This window comes from Tiliqua scincoides, chromosome 5 (assembly GCF_035046505.1).
Source record: "Tiliqua scincoides isolate rTilSci1 chromosome 5, rTilSci1.hap2, whole genome shotgun sequence".
In the NCBI taxonomy this organism is placed as follows: Eukaryota; Metazoa; Chordata; class Lepidosauria; order Squamata; family Scincidae; genus Tiliqua; species Tiliqua scincoides.
In genome coordinates this window covers 4,560,835-4,577,221 of record NC_089825.1, presented here as the reverse complement: position 1 = coordinate 4,577,221, position 16,387 = coordinate 4,560,835, and the positions used below count along the sequence as shown (strand labels likewise).

General features: G+C 53.3%; 2 protein-coding genes across 5 annotated transcripts in view; one reads left to right on the top strand and one right to left on the bottom strand.

The window, feature by feature from the left end:
* SUSD2 (sushi domain containing 2) overlaps nucleotides 1–12,587 on the top strand; it is a 34,692-nt gene extending 22,105 nt beyond the window's left edge. Inside the window, exons 11-14 of the mRNA XM_066627495.1 lie at nucleotides 1,148–1,396; nucleotides 2,625–2,897; nucleotides 3,458–3,640; nucleotides 12,190–12,587. Of these exons, the coding sequence (XP_066483592.1) occupies nucleotides 1,148–1,396; nucleotides 2,625–2,897; nucleotides 3,458–3,640; nucleotides 12,190–12,587 (1,103 nt within the window). The remainder of the gene's footprint in view (nucleotides 1–1,147; nucleotides 1,397–2,624; nucleotides 2,898–3,457; nucleotides 3,641–12,189) is intronic.
* Nucleotides 10,769–16,387, bottom strand: part of SMARCD3 (SWI/SNF related, matrix associated, actin dependent regulator of chromatin, subfamily d, member 3) — a 46,648-nt gene continuing 41,029 nt past the window's right edge. For all 4 annotated transcript variants that reach the window (XM_066627354.1, XM_066627353.1, XM_066627356.1 and 1 more), the window contains one exon: nucleotides 10,769–16,335. In XM_066627354.1, the coding sequence (XP_066483451.1) occupies nucleotides 16,282–16,335 (54 nt within the window). In that variant the 3' untranslated portion in view covers nucleotides 10,769–16,281. The remainder of the gene's footprint in view (nucleotides 16,336–16,387) is intronic.

Genomic DNA, 16,387 nt, shown 5'->3' with positions numbered 1-16,387 from the left:
CAATTCGGGAGTGACAATCCCTTCCACACCGGGAGCAAGTGCAGTCTGTCCCTGGTCTGTCTCCCTGGCTATGGGCCTTCCTTCGTTGCCTCTTTGCCTCAGACTGTTGGCCAAGTGTCTCTTCAAACTGGGAAAGGCCATGCTGCACAGCCTGCCTCCAAGCGGGCCGCTCAGAGGCCAGGGTTTCCCACTTGTTGAGGTCCATCCCTAAGGCCTTCAGATCCCTGTTGCAGATGTCCTTGTATCGCAGCTGTATTATTACATTTAATAATTAATTTATATTTGAATAAATGTAAATTGAATAAATTTGAATGAATTTACATAAATGTACACTCTCTCATAACACCAGAACCTGGGGACAGCCACTAAAATTGAGTGTTGGGAGAGTTAGGACAGACAAAAGAAAATATTTCTTTACTCTGCGTGCAGTTGGTCTGTGGAACTCCTTGCCACAGGAAGTGGTGACGGCATCTGGCCTGGACGCCTTTAAAAGGGGATTGGACAAGTTTCTGGAGGAAAAATTCGTTATGGGTTATGGGTTACAAGCCATGATGAAGCAGTTCATTCCCTTCCTGGCCCTTCTCCTCAGGCACTGTTGTCAAGCCTGGAAGTGCGGGGCTTCTGGGCATGTGGTCTCTGTAAACAGATGTGTTGAACTAGATGTAAATAGTTCAGTTCGTTCTGAACTTCCAGAGCTGAAACTCAAGCCTGAGATCTAAGTGCCTGATCAGCTACCAAGTCATCTTAGTCTAGAGGAAAAATCTTGCAAGCTGCCCATTGTATGTAAAGCAAGGGATCTTTGGACTCCCAAAGATGGTTTGAGAAAGCCAGGAGAGAGGCAATCTGAACTGGCCTGAATGTCACGGGGTTCTGAGCAGCCCTACGAGCCCTGGAGGGGGAGATGGGCGGCATCTGCTTCTAAAAAAGAGCAGAGGGGGTTTGCTGGTTGGTTGGTTGGCAACATTCAGTCTCAAAAGACTATGGTATAAGCCTACAGCATCTGGTATTCCCAGGCGGTCTCCCATCCAAGTACTAACCAGCTGGTGGGTAAAGATACTTCAGGACTTGCTCTGAAATAGATTTCCGGGAGGTGGGCTGTGCCATAGCTCTGCCCCACAGGAGTGTTCATGCGTCTTCCCTGCTGCAGGGCTCTTTCTGGCTACCACCCCTGGCCTGAATGTCACGCTGATGTTCTCTTCTGGAGCGGGCGTGGAGGTGCAGAGGAGTGGCAGGCTGCTGAGTCTAGATGTCCTGCTACCAGAGAAGTTCTTGAATCACACGCAGGGCCTCTTTGGGGTCATGAACAACGACCCAGGGGATGACTTGGCCTTCCGGAATGGGACAACCCTCCATGTCAGCAGCCACCCTGAAGAGCTCTTTGCATTTGGAGCAGACTGTAAGTAGCCTTCCCCCCCCCCCCAGTTCCTGCCAACACTTTCAGAAGAGAAGTGAAGAGGGAGGGAGGGAGGGAGGGAGCCTGTGGTCCATGCTCCTTGGCCTGCTATTAAGAGCCCCCTTCCAGAGTTTCTCCAGAGAACCACACTGCCTCAGCCAAAGTGGAAGGGAAGCAAGCAGGACTTATCCAGGGCCCATAGCCAGGAGAGTCAGCTGAAGGGGCATGTGCAGGGGTGGGTCTGTGCTTGCTGCCTCTCCACCCTTCCCTGTGTGGTGCAAGAGGGGCAGGTGTGCCTGGTGCTTCCCTGAATTACAGAGGCCCCCAGAAAAAGTTCTTGCAGCTGCTTGAACAGGCAAAGCCGCAAATGCTCACTTGTTTGCCCTCCAAGGGTCTGTCGTCACACCAAGCACCTCTGGCAGCTCAAGCTGTCTGCACTGCAGGGATTGGGGCCCTCACAAGATGGTGCGTTTCCCTCTGCAAAAAGTATTTTCTGGCAGGGACGGAGATTCTAGTCCAGGCTCCTTCCTGAGCCAGTGATATCATTTTTTTAATGGGGGGCCATCCCATTGCACAAGCCCCATCCACCTGCTGTCCAAAGTGGTACAGCCCAGACACAGATTTTCCATTTCGCCTGCTATTTGTGAGAACTCAGCATCATGTAAGGCAGCAAGAGAAGAGCAAGGCAGGAAAGTCAGTGTCCAACATCTGCAGCCTCCTCCAGTGCTTCTTGGCTCTCAGGGTCGCATCTTGGTACCGATCACCCCACGGTGTGATCCCTGACAAGGAGCATCTGCAGGGTGGAGTTTGGTCCCTGGTGCGGCAGTGGCACAGATTGCCAAGGGAGGTGGCGGATTCTCCCTCACTGGAGAGCTTCAGTGGCAGCTCGAGGGGCACCTGCTGGGGAGGCTTGGAGGAATTCCTGCTAGAGGCTGGACCTGCAGGTCCCTTCCATGATTCATCCAAAGCAAATGTGGTATCATGAAGGAAGAGCCCCAGGCAGCGATGGTTGCGGTGTGGCCGTCGGCAAGCTAACTGAAGAACTGCACAGGGACATTTTGGGTTGTCTCCAGTTGCAAAGTGATGTCCCCCTCTCCCCTTGATGACTGCATGGAGACGCGCCGGCGTGGCGCAGACGCCTGTTCCAAAGTGTCTGAGCAAAGTGCCAGACCTCCCAGCCCTGCCCTTCCTGGCACTGTCCACACCCCCAGTCCTCTTTTCCCCTCTGCAGGGGCCATCAGAAACGGGACGTCATTGTTCACGTACGACACGGAGTACTTGCTGCGCCACTTCTTCTTTGGCCCGAAGCACAGTCCCTACTTTGTGCCAGTGTTTGTTCCCACTGGAGACCCGACGAGCCCCCTCTTCCAGCAGATGGACGCGCTCTGCCAGGCGGACGCTTTCTGCAGGTTTGATGTCCTGGCCACCGGCGACCTTATGGTGGGAAACAACACCAAGTCCGCCCATCAGGACTACAAGCACCTGAAGGACAATCTCCAGACAGGTATGGGGCTGATCCTGTGTGGTAGCATGCATGCCCAAGGCAGGCAGACAGGCAGGCCAGTCCTCAGAGGAGCCTCCCTTCTGGCATCTCACGATGGAGAAGAGGGCAGCAGGAGAAAGAGGGTCAGCTGTGCTACCTACAGACGTGTTTCCACATAGCCACTGTCATTTGCCACATGGCAGCATCAGATTCCTAGCACTGGCCATGAGAACCTCATGCTCCTACCCTGACCCACCACCAGCTCCAGCTCTGAGACTGGCCCTCAAGGCCATTTCTGCTTCGTCTCAGGGCGGGGCAGGTCTTGGCTCCAAGATGCTCTGCATAAATGTGGGCAGCATCTCATTCCTTCCTCCCCCCCCCCCAAGAGCCCTCTCGGCCCAGTCAGGTCCAGCCAGGATCTCCAAAGGCTGCCTTCTGCAGGGCCACAATCCTGAGATCCTAGCAAGCAGCGGTGCTGGAGCTTTGCCATGCACCTGGTTACACAGGTGACTTTTCTGAGGAGGAACCCCCATCAACATGCAGTGTCTTGACCAGAAGCACTCCCCTCTCTTCTCCCCTAGTGGTTTCTTGTGGCTGGCTGGCTCCCCCCGCAAATGGCAGGAAAGAAGGAACCAACTATTTAGCAGGGTCTGTCATCCGCTTCCAGTGCAATTCTGGGTACAGTCTGGCAGGGTCAGCAGAAAGGAGATGCCAGGACAATGCCGTCTGGTCAGGAGACCCAACCACCTGTGTGCCAAATGCAGGTAGGTGGCACTGTGGCTATCCCTTCCCGCGCCAACGTTCTCACAAGGCCTTTTCCGGATAAGCACAGCCGCTCAGCAAGAGGCCATTGACCTGAGACCCTTGCCCAGGGCTTTGCACTGCAGGCACAGAGCAAGGATGTTTGTTCCCTGAGAGTTTGTTTCAAGAAGGTGGACAAAATGCTCAGGGAAGGGAGGCGGCCAGCTGGGACTGGGGCAACCGGATCAGTGACAGTGAAGTAAGCAGGACAGATAAGCCCCGCCCTCTTTATACATGCATGTGCACAAGCCCGCCAGTTGCCCCCCACCCCAGAAGCCATGCTGGCCAGAGGTGGCAGCAGAGACTCCCTGGTCACCTTGGGCCCTGCTGCCCAGCTTCTGGATGGGACAGGATGGCACTCCTGTGCAGTGCAGGAGCTGTGTGAAGAGGAACTCCCCTTCACCTTGAGCCTTGGCTGCTCAGTTTCTGGGCAGTCAAGGCCCATGTTGGAGGAGAGACCTTCTCCACTGCAGCTGCTTCCCCTCAGGTGGTGGACATCCTGTGGCTTCTGAAATGATGGGGAGTGGAGAAGCCTCTGGGCAGCCCCTTCCTGGCCCCAGTCATCCTAAAATGCCCAGGTGCCCAACCTGTGATTCTGCGTCAGGGCTGGTGTAACAGGGTGGTGCCAGGAAGGAGGCTGTGCTTCCCCCCTTCCCTGGGAAGCCCTGGAACATTTGCCAGGTGGGAGGAAGCAGCTTCTGCAGCAGCTGTGTGGGGCTGGACTGTGGATGTCACCAGCAGAGGGGCCCTCTGAGTGCCACCTGAAGGATGATGTTGGCCCTTCCCACCCCAGGTGGTACCAGTCCTGCTTCCCCTTTCCTTCTCCCCAAACAACCGTGTCAAAGACTGAGGTGGGCCAAGCAACCTCAGGTCTTTCTGCACCTGCTCCACAGCAGTGGCCTCAAAACCTGGTCAAGCAACCTGGCACTCTTGGCCTCTTTCCCTGCAACCATGATGGACATCCTCTCCCTGCTACTTCCAGGCATGCCAGCAGCCAGAGAGGGGCACTGGTTCCATGTGGGCCACTCATCGGGCCTCTGGTGGGGCATTGCAGGAACAAGGACAAGGCATAAATCTTTTGCCAGCGTGGAAAAAGGGGGAGGGGACAGGAAGTGGGGCAGGCGATATATGAAGCAGCTGAAAACCAGCGAATCCTGCTACAGCTGAACCAGACACATCCCCTGGCTTGGCATCCCCCTCAGGCAGCACCTGGTAGTCTCACAGCCCCCCCCCCCCAACACAAACACTTTCACCCATCTGAAATGGGCACTCCGAGCAGCAGCTTCTGCTTGCAAGCAAGTCAGTTTCAGCTTGCCATGTTAGCTGGCCTTTCCAGGGCTTTCGCTGGCCTGGATGTGAGATGGCTGTTTGTTTGTTTGTTTGTTTGTTTGTTTGTTTGTTTGTTTGTTTACTGGCTTTTCATACCACTTTTCTCCCTTAAGAGCACCCAAAGTGGTTTACAAAAAAAGTCATAAAACCACATTTAAAACTTATTTGAACAACTATTATTATTTTATTTGAACATAAAATATCCTAAAACACAAAACAACCTTTAAAAATGGCACTAAAACACCAGACCACCATCTTTTAAAGGCAAAACCAGTGCAATCCTGATGTCCATTATCAAGAAAGCTGTGAACTCAGAAAGCTTGTTTCAAAAGGAACATCTTTAGGCACTGCCAGGAAGTGTCTAAGGAGGGAGAAGTTCATAAACTGAAGGGACAGGAGTTCCATAAGGTTGGTGCCACTACTGAGAAGGCCCTGGTCCTTGTCACTGCCCCTCCCACCTCCATGGGTAATGACAGCAGTAGCAAAGCCTCGAGGATCTGGATTGGACTGAAGTAGACAGTCTCTCAGATGACCTGGTCCCAAGCCTTTTAGAGCTTTAAAGATCGGTTGGTTGGTTGGCAACCTTCAGTCTCGAAAGACTCTGGTATAGCCCTACAGCACCCAGTATTCCCAGGCGGTCTCCCATCCAAGTATTAACCAGGCCTGACCCTGCTTAGCTTCCGAGATCAGACGAGATTGGGCATGTGCAGGGTAACTTTTGACTGGGCCTGGAAATGAATGGTTGGTCAGCACAGCCACTGGAGCACTGGGCTGACAGAGTCAAACCTCCTACCTTTGGTGCTCACACAGGCCACCACATTCTGCACTGATTGCAGCTCCTGAACCATCTTCAAGGGCTGTTGCTGTTGTCTTTCTCTCATCTGGATTTCTTCCTTGACATTTTCCACTTGCGAGCCACTTTGTGGAATGGCTTCTCTTAATCAAAGCAGGAGACCCAATGTAACCTGGCACCTCTTTTGCAGGGACTCAGCAGCTGCTCCCCTTTGGCACTGCACTTGGGATGCTTGGCCTGGTGGGCCTGGCAGGGCACCTTCCCTGACCTTGCCACCCCTTCAGAGGGAAGACGGTCACCAGAAGTTGCTGGGCCTGGCCCTTCTGGTGCAACAGAAGACATATGAAGAGCTGGCGCCAGAGAGGTCCAACATCTGCAGGGGCAATCAGATCTTAGAAAGGGGAAACCAGGGGACTTCTGCTGGGAGGACACCCTCTCTTACCACAACGTCACCAACATAATCAAGGGGGAATAAGGGGTATGTCCCTGACAGTAGCAGGTGACTGAATTGTACCGTCATACGCAGCCATTTCCAACAGTGGAAGAGACGACTGCTGTCGTAAAATGACTGCTTATGGTGAGCGCAGCACTCCGTCAGTGGCCATTTGGGGCAGGATCTTGCTGGATCTGCCTGGACCCCACTGGAGCAGGTAAGGCAGAGGTGTGGAGGGGGAAAAACTGGGCGGGGGAGGGGGAGGAGTGGGAACGAGGAGGCTGCGGACAGGGGTGGACTTGGTAGCAGTGGTGTGCACTGAACATAAGAACAGCCCCACTGGATCAGGCCATAGGCCCATCTAGTCCAGCTTCCCGTATCTCACAGCGGCCCACCAAATGCCCCAGGGAGCACACCAAATAACAAGTAGACCTGCAAGGCTTCCTGGAAATTGTAGTTAAGAACATAAGAACAGCCCCACTGGATCAGGCCATAGGCCCATCTAGTCCAGCTTCCTGTATCTCACAGCGGCCCACCAAATGCCCCAGGGAGCACACCAGATAACAAGAGACCTGCAAGGCTTCCTGGGAACTGTAGTTAAGAACATAAGAACAGCCCCACTGGATCAGGCCACAGGCCCATCTAGTCCAGCTTCCTGTATCTCACAGCAGCTCACCAAATGCCCCAGGGAGCACACCAGATAACAAGAGACCTGCAAGGCTTCCTGGGAACTGTAGTTAAGAACATAAGAACAGCCCCACTGGATCAGGCCACAGGCCCATCTAGTCCAGCTTCCCGTATCTCACAGCGGCCCACCAAATGCCCCAGGGAGCACACCAAATAACAAGTAGACCTGCAAGGCTTCCTGGAAATTGTAGTTAAGAACATAAGAACAGCCCCACTGGATCAGGCCATAGGCCCATCTAGTCCAGCTTCCTGTATCTCACAGCGGCCCACCAAATGCCCCAGGGAGCACACCAGATAACAAGAGACCTGCAAGGCTTCCTGGGAACTGTAGTTAAGAACATAAGAACAGCCCCACTGGATCAGGCCACAGGCCCATCTAGTCCAGCTTCCTGTATCTCACAGCAGCTCACCAAATGCCCCAGGGAGCACACCAGATAACAAGAGACCTCATCCTGGTGCCCTTCCCTGCATCTGGCATTCTGACATAACCCATTTCTAAAATCAGGAGGTTGCGCATACACATCATGGCTTGTACCCCGTAATGGATTTTTCTTCCAGAAACTTGTCCAATCCCCTTTTAAAGGCGTCCAGGCCAGTCACCATCACTACATCCTGTGGCAAAGAGTTCCACAGACCAACCACACGCTGATCCTTGCTGCAGCTTCCCTGTCCCCTTTCTTTCCTTGGACTTGTGCTAGCTACAGAGATGGCACGGGTCAGAGGAGATGCATTGTACAGCAGGAAGCTCTCAGACAGGTGAGGGGATGAATCTCATTTCCCCTCTATTATCGTGATCCACCATCTCCCCCCCCCCCCGCCCCACTAGATACAGCATACACCTTTACATTGTGGCTGCACCAGCCAAGAGAGAATAGGATTGGGTTCAGAATTGCAGCAAGTTTGCACCAGTCGGCTAACTCACCATAGTGATCTCCCAGAGGTTGGCCCATGTGACCCCCAACCTGCTTTGTAGCACTTGATTGACTCCTGCGTCTGCTTTCTACATACAACCACACATCATCAGCCTGTCCCACCAGGGCTCATGCCTGTGACTGATTAGGCAGTTTTGTGCCACAGATAAGTGCACTTACCCATCTGGCATTTAGAGCTGTGTACACAGACCCTTTCCTCTACTCTCTGAGCTGTCACTTGCATTGCAGGGGGAGTTTTGCCAAGTTCTGCTTCTCCCATCACAGTGACATATGGATGGGTCAATCGCACTGACTGGTCGCGAGCTGCCTGCCACTCTCCGTTCCTGTATGGGGACAGTACAGGAAAAACCATGCCCACCACCCCGACAGGGAGAGCTGGCCTTACTGGCTGACACCTTCCCGTGTTCTTGTAGTGGTCAGAGACAAAAACACCCACCCAGCAACCCCTCTTTTTCTCTGTTCCAAGCCAGAACACCTCACCTGTGCACAGCAGGACCGCCACTGTTGAAGAGGAACACTATTCACTATTCCCCCCCCCCACTATTCATACCCTCATTTGCTCTTCCTAAGAGTGCGCCGAGCCCAGCCACACTGACCGTCACAGTCATCGTGCCCTTCACAGAGATCCCACTAGTGCAGCATTACCGGGGGACTGGTCAGCAGTGCTGCCTGCGATCCCCACATACTCTTGTCTCATGTAGCAGCATCAGTGGGTTGGGATGTCACATGGCTCATGGAGCAAGGAGTTAGGGCAGCATGACCAAGAGCTTCAGGACTTGGAGGAAACAAGTGCGGGAGACAACGGCACATTCCTTCCTGTTCACACTGGCAGGAGAAGCAGAGCTACTGGTTGTCTCCGTTTTGTGTCTGTAGACTGTGAGCCCCTCAAGGCCAGGACTTGCCTCCTCTTCTGTTGTGAAGCACCACGAGGCCACTGTCACAATAAATAAGTGAACCAACAATCAGTTGGCAAAGGCATTTCCTTCAGCTTGTCTGACAACTCCATACAATGCTCTTCCACCAAGGCCACCCACCCACCCACCCCCCCGAGAGCCACCAAGGCCTGGATGGGCGTGGGTGGCACTGGGGGGTGGGCAGCTCTGCTTGTTCTTTGAGTGCAGCCTTTTGCTCTCCCTCTCCCCCCCCCTTTGATTTGGGGGTTCCACCAGGTTCTACCTCGTCCCCTATGCTAGTTAGCATCTCAATGAAACTGCTGAGCAAAGTCAGCCAGAGATCTGGGCCACAGAGTTATCAGGACACACATCCCTGTTGCGATTGTACAACTGATCCTGTGAACCGATGTTTGGCCCCTGGTTGGGACTGGACAGGGGGTGCGCTGAAACTGCATCCAGTTAGGCTGGAGGCCCTGTGAGTGGGTCTTCTGCTGATCGAGGCGTCGGCCTGTTACCTGTCCTTGAGAGGGTTGCAGTCCCACGTAAACAGCAGGTGCCTGTTCTGGTGGGTGATCCTGGACTCTGGGCTTCTCTGGAGGGTCCAGGTGTGGACCATGAGGGTGCGGATCACTTTCTATCAGCTGTGGCTGATTCACCAGCTGTGGCCCCCACCCCCTGCCTGAGAGATCAGATCCAGTCACTGCCATCCGCGCTCTAATCTGGCTGGGCCACTCAAACTGGCTGCATGCAGAGCTGCCCAAGAAAAGGGTTGGAAGCCAGCAGTCGACGCAACAGGCAGGCTGTCATTCAGGGGGATCACAACGCCTCACCTTTTCTGAACTCCACTGGCTACCAATTTGCTTCTGCACTCAAATTCAAAATGCTGCTTATGACAGCTGAAGTCCGAAACCCCCTGGGAGCTCAGTGCCTCCTCCTGCACATGCCTCCCTCTAGTTTCTGGTCATCTCAGGGCTTGCCAGGAACATCCCTCCTCTCAGAGGTATGGTGGGCATTCTCAGTGGAAGCCCATGGAGGCCTGAGTGGCCCCTGCCCTACAAGGTGCCCTACAAGGCCCCTGCCCTACACACCTGGCTTGGCCGTCCAGGGCTTTAGTGTGGGGCGGGGGGGGGGGGGAAGAGTGCTGAACAGTGGCTTTTCTGCTGTGGGCTCCAGCAAAGCCTTGTGTTGCCTTTCTAACTGTATTGTGATGTTCGTGCGTTGTTCTTATCTTCCTGTGTGGCACCTTTGGCTGCCCTGAAAGGTCAGGGTAGGTGGTGGTGGTGTTTTAAATAAACAACCACTGGAATGCACACACTAGTGCTGGCGGGACAAAGCCTCCGCTCCACAAACACACAACAAAAGCGAGCTTACGATGCACCAGGGATACACACCAGATGGTTTTCAGGATGTGGAAATACTTGCCCAATATGCAGGCGCTCTTCAGAAAGGAAGCACTGTTGCCTTTCAAGGAAGCCTCCCCCCACACACACGTCTTTGTTGGGCAGCCTCTAGCCCATTGGCCATGGGACAGTGAAGCCCTTGCCTCCTTCCCTGTCCCATGGTGCCATCTTCCAGCCTGTCCTAGGGGTAATGCCCACAGCACCAGCCCATCACCTGCTGGGACACCCAATTCCCAGGGAGGCAGCAATGGCCTTGGAGGAGCAAAGAAACTGCTGAGCTCGTGGGCACTCCAAAGACATGTGACCACAACAGCCATGTGATTGCAAAGAAAAGAACAATTTGCCTAGGAGGGCAGAGACCCTGCAGCTGGCCCTGGAAAGTTGGGAGCAGGGAAGAGGGGACCCAGGGCCAATGCGGTTCCTGCAGAAGGATTTCGACGATGGCTCCAGCGCCTGGGGCTGGTCTTTGGTGACTTAGCAGACAGAACTGCAAGGCAGCCGGCCAGGCACACCTGACTCAAGGAGACCTGGATGGAGCGCAGAGTGCTGTGGATGACGGGCTACCTCAATGGCTCTCAAAGTGATCATGAGGGATTCGCAGTATGCAGAATAACGAGCAAAGGCTACAAAGGAACAAAGTCTTTATTGTTGAAAAGCTTTTCTACAAGTCACTCAGCACCAGACAAACAAAGACACTGCAGCCACAGGAGCAAGATGGTGGAGTTCGTACCTCTCCCACAGGTGCCCACAGCAGGGCGCGTCCCAGGGAGGAGTGGCTGAAATCACATGTGAGAAAAGAGACACACAGGAGTGGGAAGCAACGGATCCGCTCCAAAACCAGGCATGGGCACTGCTTGCCTCTCCCCTCCCAGCAACACTCCTGCTGTTTAGAAGACGGTGGTGGGGGCTGAGTGAGCCCACTGTGGCTAGAGGGGGTGTGAGGTCCTTCTGCCCAAGAACACCTAATGCGGCTAAAGAAGAGGTGGGCAGCTGGCTGAAAGGCACCAAGCCCCATCTGCCCTCAGGGCTGAACTGTGCAACCCCAGGGAAGGGCAGGGCAACTACTGTGGGAAGAGGGCGGGGAGGATGGAGTGTCAGCCTTTCCCAACTCCCCACTGCCATTCCCCATAGCATGCATTTGGGGGCTAGGACTGGCTGCAAGGAGAGGAACGGGGAGGCTTTCAGCCCCTGCCCCCTTCCTCCCAGTCTCATCACCAACCACTTGCTGGTAGCCTCGTGGCAACCAAAATTAGTGTGCATGAAGCAGCTGCAAATGGCATTGTCGTAGATATGGGGAAGTGGGCCTCAAACTCATTTTTCACCAAGCCTAGAGGGTCAACAACTGTGATCTCCAGATCAGGCGCAGCTTGGCACACACTACTCACTGCTTTTACCATCTGCCTCAAGCTTGGAAAATCAGAGGCCCAAAAAGTCTGGCCTTGGCAGTGCACACTCACACTGCCTTTTGCACACTCAGATGCACGCACAGACATGCAAAAGCTGTGCTGGAGCCAACTACATAAGAACATGGATCAGGCCAGAGGCCCATCTAGTCCAGCTTCCTGCATCTCACAGCGGCCCACCAAATGCCCCAGGGAGCACACCAGATAACAAGAGACCTGCAAGGCTTCCTGGGAATTGTAGTTAAGAACATAAGAACAGCCCCACTGGATCAGGCCATAGGCCCATCTAGTCCAGCTTCCTGCATCTCACAGGGGCCACCAAATGCCCCAGGGAGCACATCAGATAACAAGAGACCTGCATCCTGGTGCCCTCCCTTGTATCTGGCATTCTGAAATAGCCCATTTCTAAAATCAGGAGGTGGCACATACACATCATGGTCTGTAACCCATAATGGATTTTTCCTCCAGACTGACTAATTCTGCTGCCTTCCAGGGCTCCTGTTTCCATTCACTGGTCCCCAATTAGCTGCCAAAACATCATCTGTAGAGTTGCCCAAGGAAAGGCTGGACGGAATCAGAGCCCTTCCATGCACCCGGCGGTTCTGTGCCCACTCCTCAGTCTCCCGCCACCTCTTCCTGCAGCACGCCCTCCTCTCTGCCCCTGTGGCCCCTGCCCCCAGGCACCCTCCAGGTGCACCTCTGATGATGCAGCAGAGCAGCAGCGCCACGGACATCTGGGTCTGCCTCCTGATCTGGCCCAGGGTTTCCTCGCCTGCCACGATGCATCCTGGCTGTCATCCCTTGTGTGCAGCCCAGAGCAAGAAGGATTGCATGCAGATGGCCTGGGAACACTACCCTATGGACACACAGGCCCCTTGCAGCATCACCCAGAGGGAGGAGGGCAGGCTCTTGGCCAGCAGAAGCCCAGTGAGCGCTGCCTGGAGCTCTGCACCAAGTACACAGTCCCCACCCGAGGCCCTAACAAAGGCTCCCTCCTTCCTCAAGGGCAAGCAGCAGGTGTCTCTGACAGCACCAAGTAGGCCACAAAAACCCCATTCCCAGATTAGAAACACAGACTGGTTGACTCTCTTGGTGAAGGGGGGGGGGATTGCATTCCAACCACTCTGCATGCACCAACTGAGAATCTCCCACAGCCTGGCAACACCACTCCTGCTGCTTCCTACCCCATTTATGGACTTCATATGGCTCTCCTGCAGCTGGAGCCAGGAGTGGCTGACACACAATGCTGGACAAATATGGAAGCACAGGTCAGGCTGCCCACTTTAATGAGCAGTGAGGCCACTGGAAGAGGCCTTGCCACGGGATGTCTGGCATGAAGCACATGAATCTTCATGCAGCTGGCACTGGGGCATAGTGCTGGCTCCTCCTGGTCAGCAAATGGGCCAATGACTCCTTTCCAAGCCCCAGCATGTTGCTGTATCTTTGGCAAATAAGGGGATGGCAGTGACAAGAGAGCATGCCAGCAGGCATATGATGACCTTCTGATGCTCGGTCTTCACCTTCCTTTTGGCACTTGTTTCACTCGGCAAAGAGGACTGGATGGCAAGGTACAGCAAGGCCAAGGGGTCATTCTGCACATCAGACCACCAGCCTCCAACCCTCAGAAAAAGTCATGGATCTTCCGGCTCAAGGCAGGAAGAGTTGACCAAAGGCTCTGACAGACCCACCTTGATCTGAACAAGAAGCTGTTCTTGTTCCACCTGCTATGGAGCAGGCATGCACTTCTTGCCAACCCCACTCAGGAGTAAAACTCCAAACCTAAAGCTGCTTTTAGTGGAGAGAGTGAAATCACTGAAAGTGGCTTTGATCCCCAGCTCAGAAGTTCTGGCTGTTAGGCACACAGCAGCAAGTAACAAGGAGGTGACCTCCAAACAAGTACAAAGGAGAAATGGGACTCTGAAATGTTGCTACTGGCCCAATACATTTCAGCAGGATGTGGCACTTAGAGTGCTTGGTTCCACTAAAGTGGATTCTTATGAATCAAGACCAACGCTAGCAATCTGTAGATTCTTACTGATGAGAATCCATAGAGTTGGAAGGTACCCACATGGTCCTGACACATGTTCTAGTCCAACCCTCTGCCTATAGCAGGAAATCCTTCTAGAGCACCTCCAGCAGGTGCTTGTCGAGCCTCTGCTTGAAGATCTTCAAGGAGAGAGAACCCACTACCTCCTTCAGCAGTTCATTCCACTGCACACTGCCCTGACCATTAAGAATTTCTTCCTGATGTCCAACTGGAATCTCCTCTCTTGCGCTTTGAATCCCTTGGATTTAGCTCTACTTTCAGAAGCAGTTGAGAACAAATTGGTTCCTTCTTCCACGTGACAGCCCTTCAGGTATTTGAGGAGCACTATCATATCCCCTCTCAGCCTTCTCTTCCCCAGGCTGAACATACCAATTCCCTGCAACCTAACCTCATAGGGCTTGCTCTCCAGCCTTCTGATCATCCTTGTCACTCTCCTCTGACCCGCTCCAGTTTGGTTGCATCTTTCCTAAAATGAGATGCTCAGAACGGGACACAGTACTCCAGGTGAGGTTTGACCAACGCAAAGCGGAAACACCACTTCTCACAACCTGGAAGCTACAGTGCTACTAATGCGGGCTACAGTTACGGCGGCCTTCTTTGCAACTGCATTACACTGTTGACTCATGTTCATCCTGTGGTCCACTGCAACTCCAAGATCCCTCTCACACGCTGAGCTGCCAAGCCAGGTATCTCCCATTCTAATACCTGTGTCTTTGGTTAATTTTGCCCAAGTGAAGAACCTGGCATTTGTCCCTGGTGAACTTCATCTTGTTCAGTTTAGCCCAGTATTCCATTTTGCTTAGGTCTTCCTGAAGGCTTCTATTGTCTTCCATTGTGTCTGCTACTCCTCCCAGCTTGGTGTCAGCCACACATTGGATGAGGCCCCCTCATATTCCTTCACCCAACTCACTGGTGAAGATGTTAAAGAGAACTGGGCCCAAGACAGTGCCCTAGCAGACTCCATTCAAAACCATCCTCCAGGCTGATGCAAAGCTACTGATGAGTACCCTTTGGGTCCGGTTGTGCACCCAGTTGTGAACCCACCTAATGATTGTATCATCTACCCCAGTGGTTCCTGAACTTTTTAGCACTGGGACCCGCTTTTTAGAAGGAGAATCTGTTGGGACCCATCAGAAGTGATGTCTTGACTGGAAGTGACATCATCAAGCAGGAAGAGTTTTAACAATCCTACCCACACTTACCAAGGAGTAAGCCACATTGACTATCATTGTGAGAAGCATATACATAATAGCCTGTTCAAAACAGAGATTTGTAACATTTCCCTGAATGCAGTCATAAGCCCTGATATATTAAAAAAAAATACTGAAATGAACAGGGACCCACCTGAAATTGGCTCACGACCCACAGTTTAAGAAACACTGCTCTATCAGGACCTACCTAGCTTTGAGAGACGTTTTTAAAAGTTCCACTTTTACTATTCTGTTCTTTTTCCTTTTTGCTATGGTGGGGGGAACCTTCTGGTACATTTGTTGAGCTCCACATCTATTGGATCAGGGCCATTCTGGTGGCCTTGCATTCCATTTCTCCTGCCCTTTGAAGTGGACTGAGGAACAATCTCCTACTAACAGGTAAACACAAACATGTGGCTCAGTTTCACTTTCCATAGGGCTCACTACATTTTCCTTAACAGGTTCACAACTCACCAAAAATCAGGTCGCAACCCACCATTTGAGAACTGCTGATCTAACCTATATTTTACCAACTTGCTGATTATGAGGGAATCTGCAACTTGGTGATTCTTCATGCTCAATCACGCCAAACCACATTGAGCCAGTAGCAATATTTTAAAACAGTATAAAGGTTTAGAGTTTGCCCCTTTTCCTCTGCTGGTTTTGGGTGCTGCCTCCTCTTTTGCTTTTTGACACACGGGCCTCCCTGTGGAAGCTTTAGAGCACTTCTGAGTAGATGCACTCACATTTGAAATTCACCTGCCACTCTGGACTGAATGTGTCCCAGAATGTCATGGTACCATCTTTTGGAGACTTCAGCCTGCCCATCTAGGCATCTGCTTCTTGCTGACCGAGAGGAGGTCTGGGGCAAGCCTACAGGGTGCCTGGGTGGGTCTGTAATGCATGACCAGGACTCCTGCCTCTGAGACACCACTTGGCAAAGGACTTCTCCCAAAACACAGGGCAGGCAGGCACCTGCTTCAATGCCTCTCACTCCCCCGCTCCATCGGGGAGGGGGGGCAGTATGGACTCCGTACCTCTTTGGTGCCTTCCTCAGCCCTGCTCACAGGACCACAAATGGCCCAGGAGGTAAGCACAAAGCAGGACATCCCCAGGGCAGGCAGGGGGTGTGCCATCACTCAACACACACACACACACACACACAGAAAGAGAGAGAGAGAGAGGTGGGAGCAGAGCTGCCCCTTGGTTCAGCTCCCTGTCCCATTGTGCTGCAAGTCCGAAAGGGATCCCTCTGTGTGCAGAGGCTCCATCTCCCACAACCAATGATATGAGTGAACGATGCAGGCAGGAGCCTCCTCGAAAGGAACTGTCTGAGCAACCCGCAGAGGAGATGCAGGCCGATGGGACAAAACACACTCAAACAGCAGTGGGATGGAGCCTCCTTGGCTAGTCGTGAAGCAGCTCCAGGCTCTGCGGGACACAGAGAACTGTCCACTGGCTCTGGAGCCAGGGCACGGCCAGGCTGGGCACAGCCACCTATGTGTTGCGCAGCCCAAGAGACTGCTCCAACTCTTGCCGACGCTGCTGGATCTGAAAAGGTAAAGGAGACATGGCACAAGTCTGGGGCAGGAGTGCTGCTGGC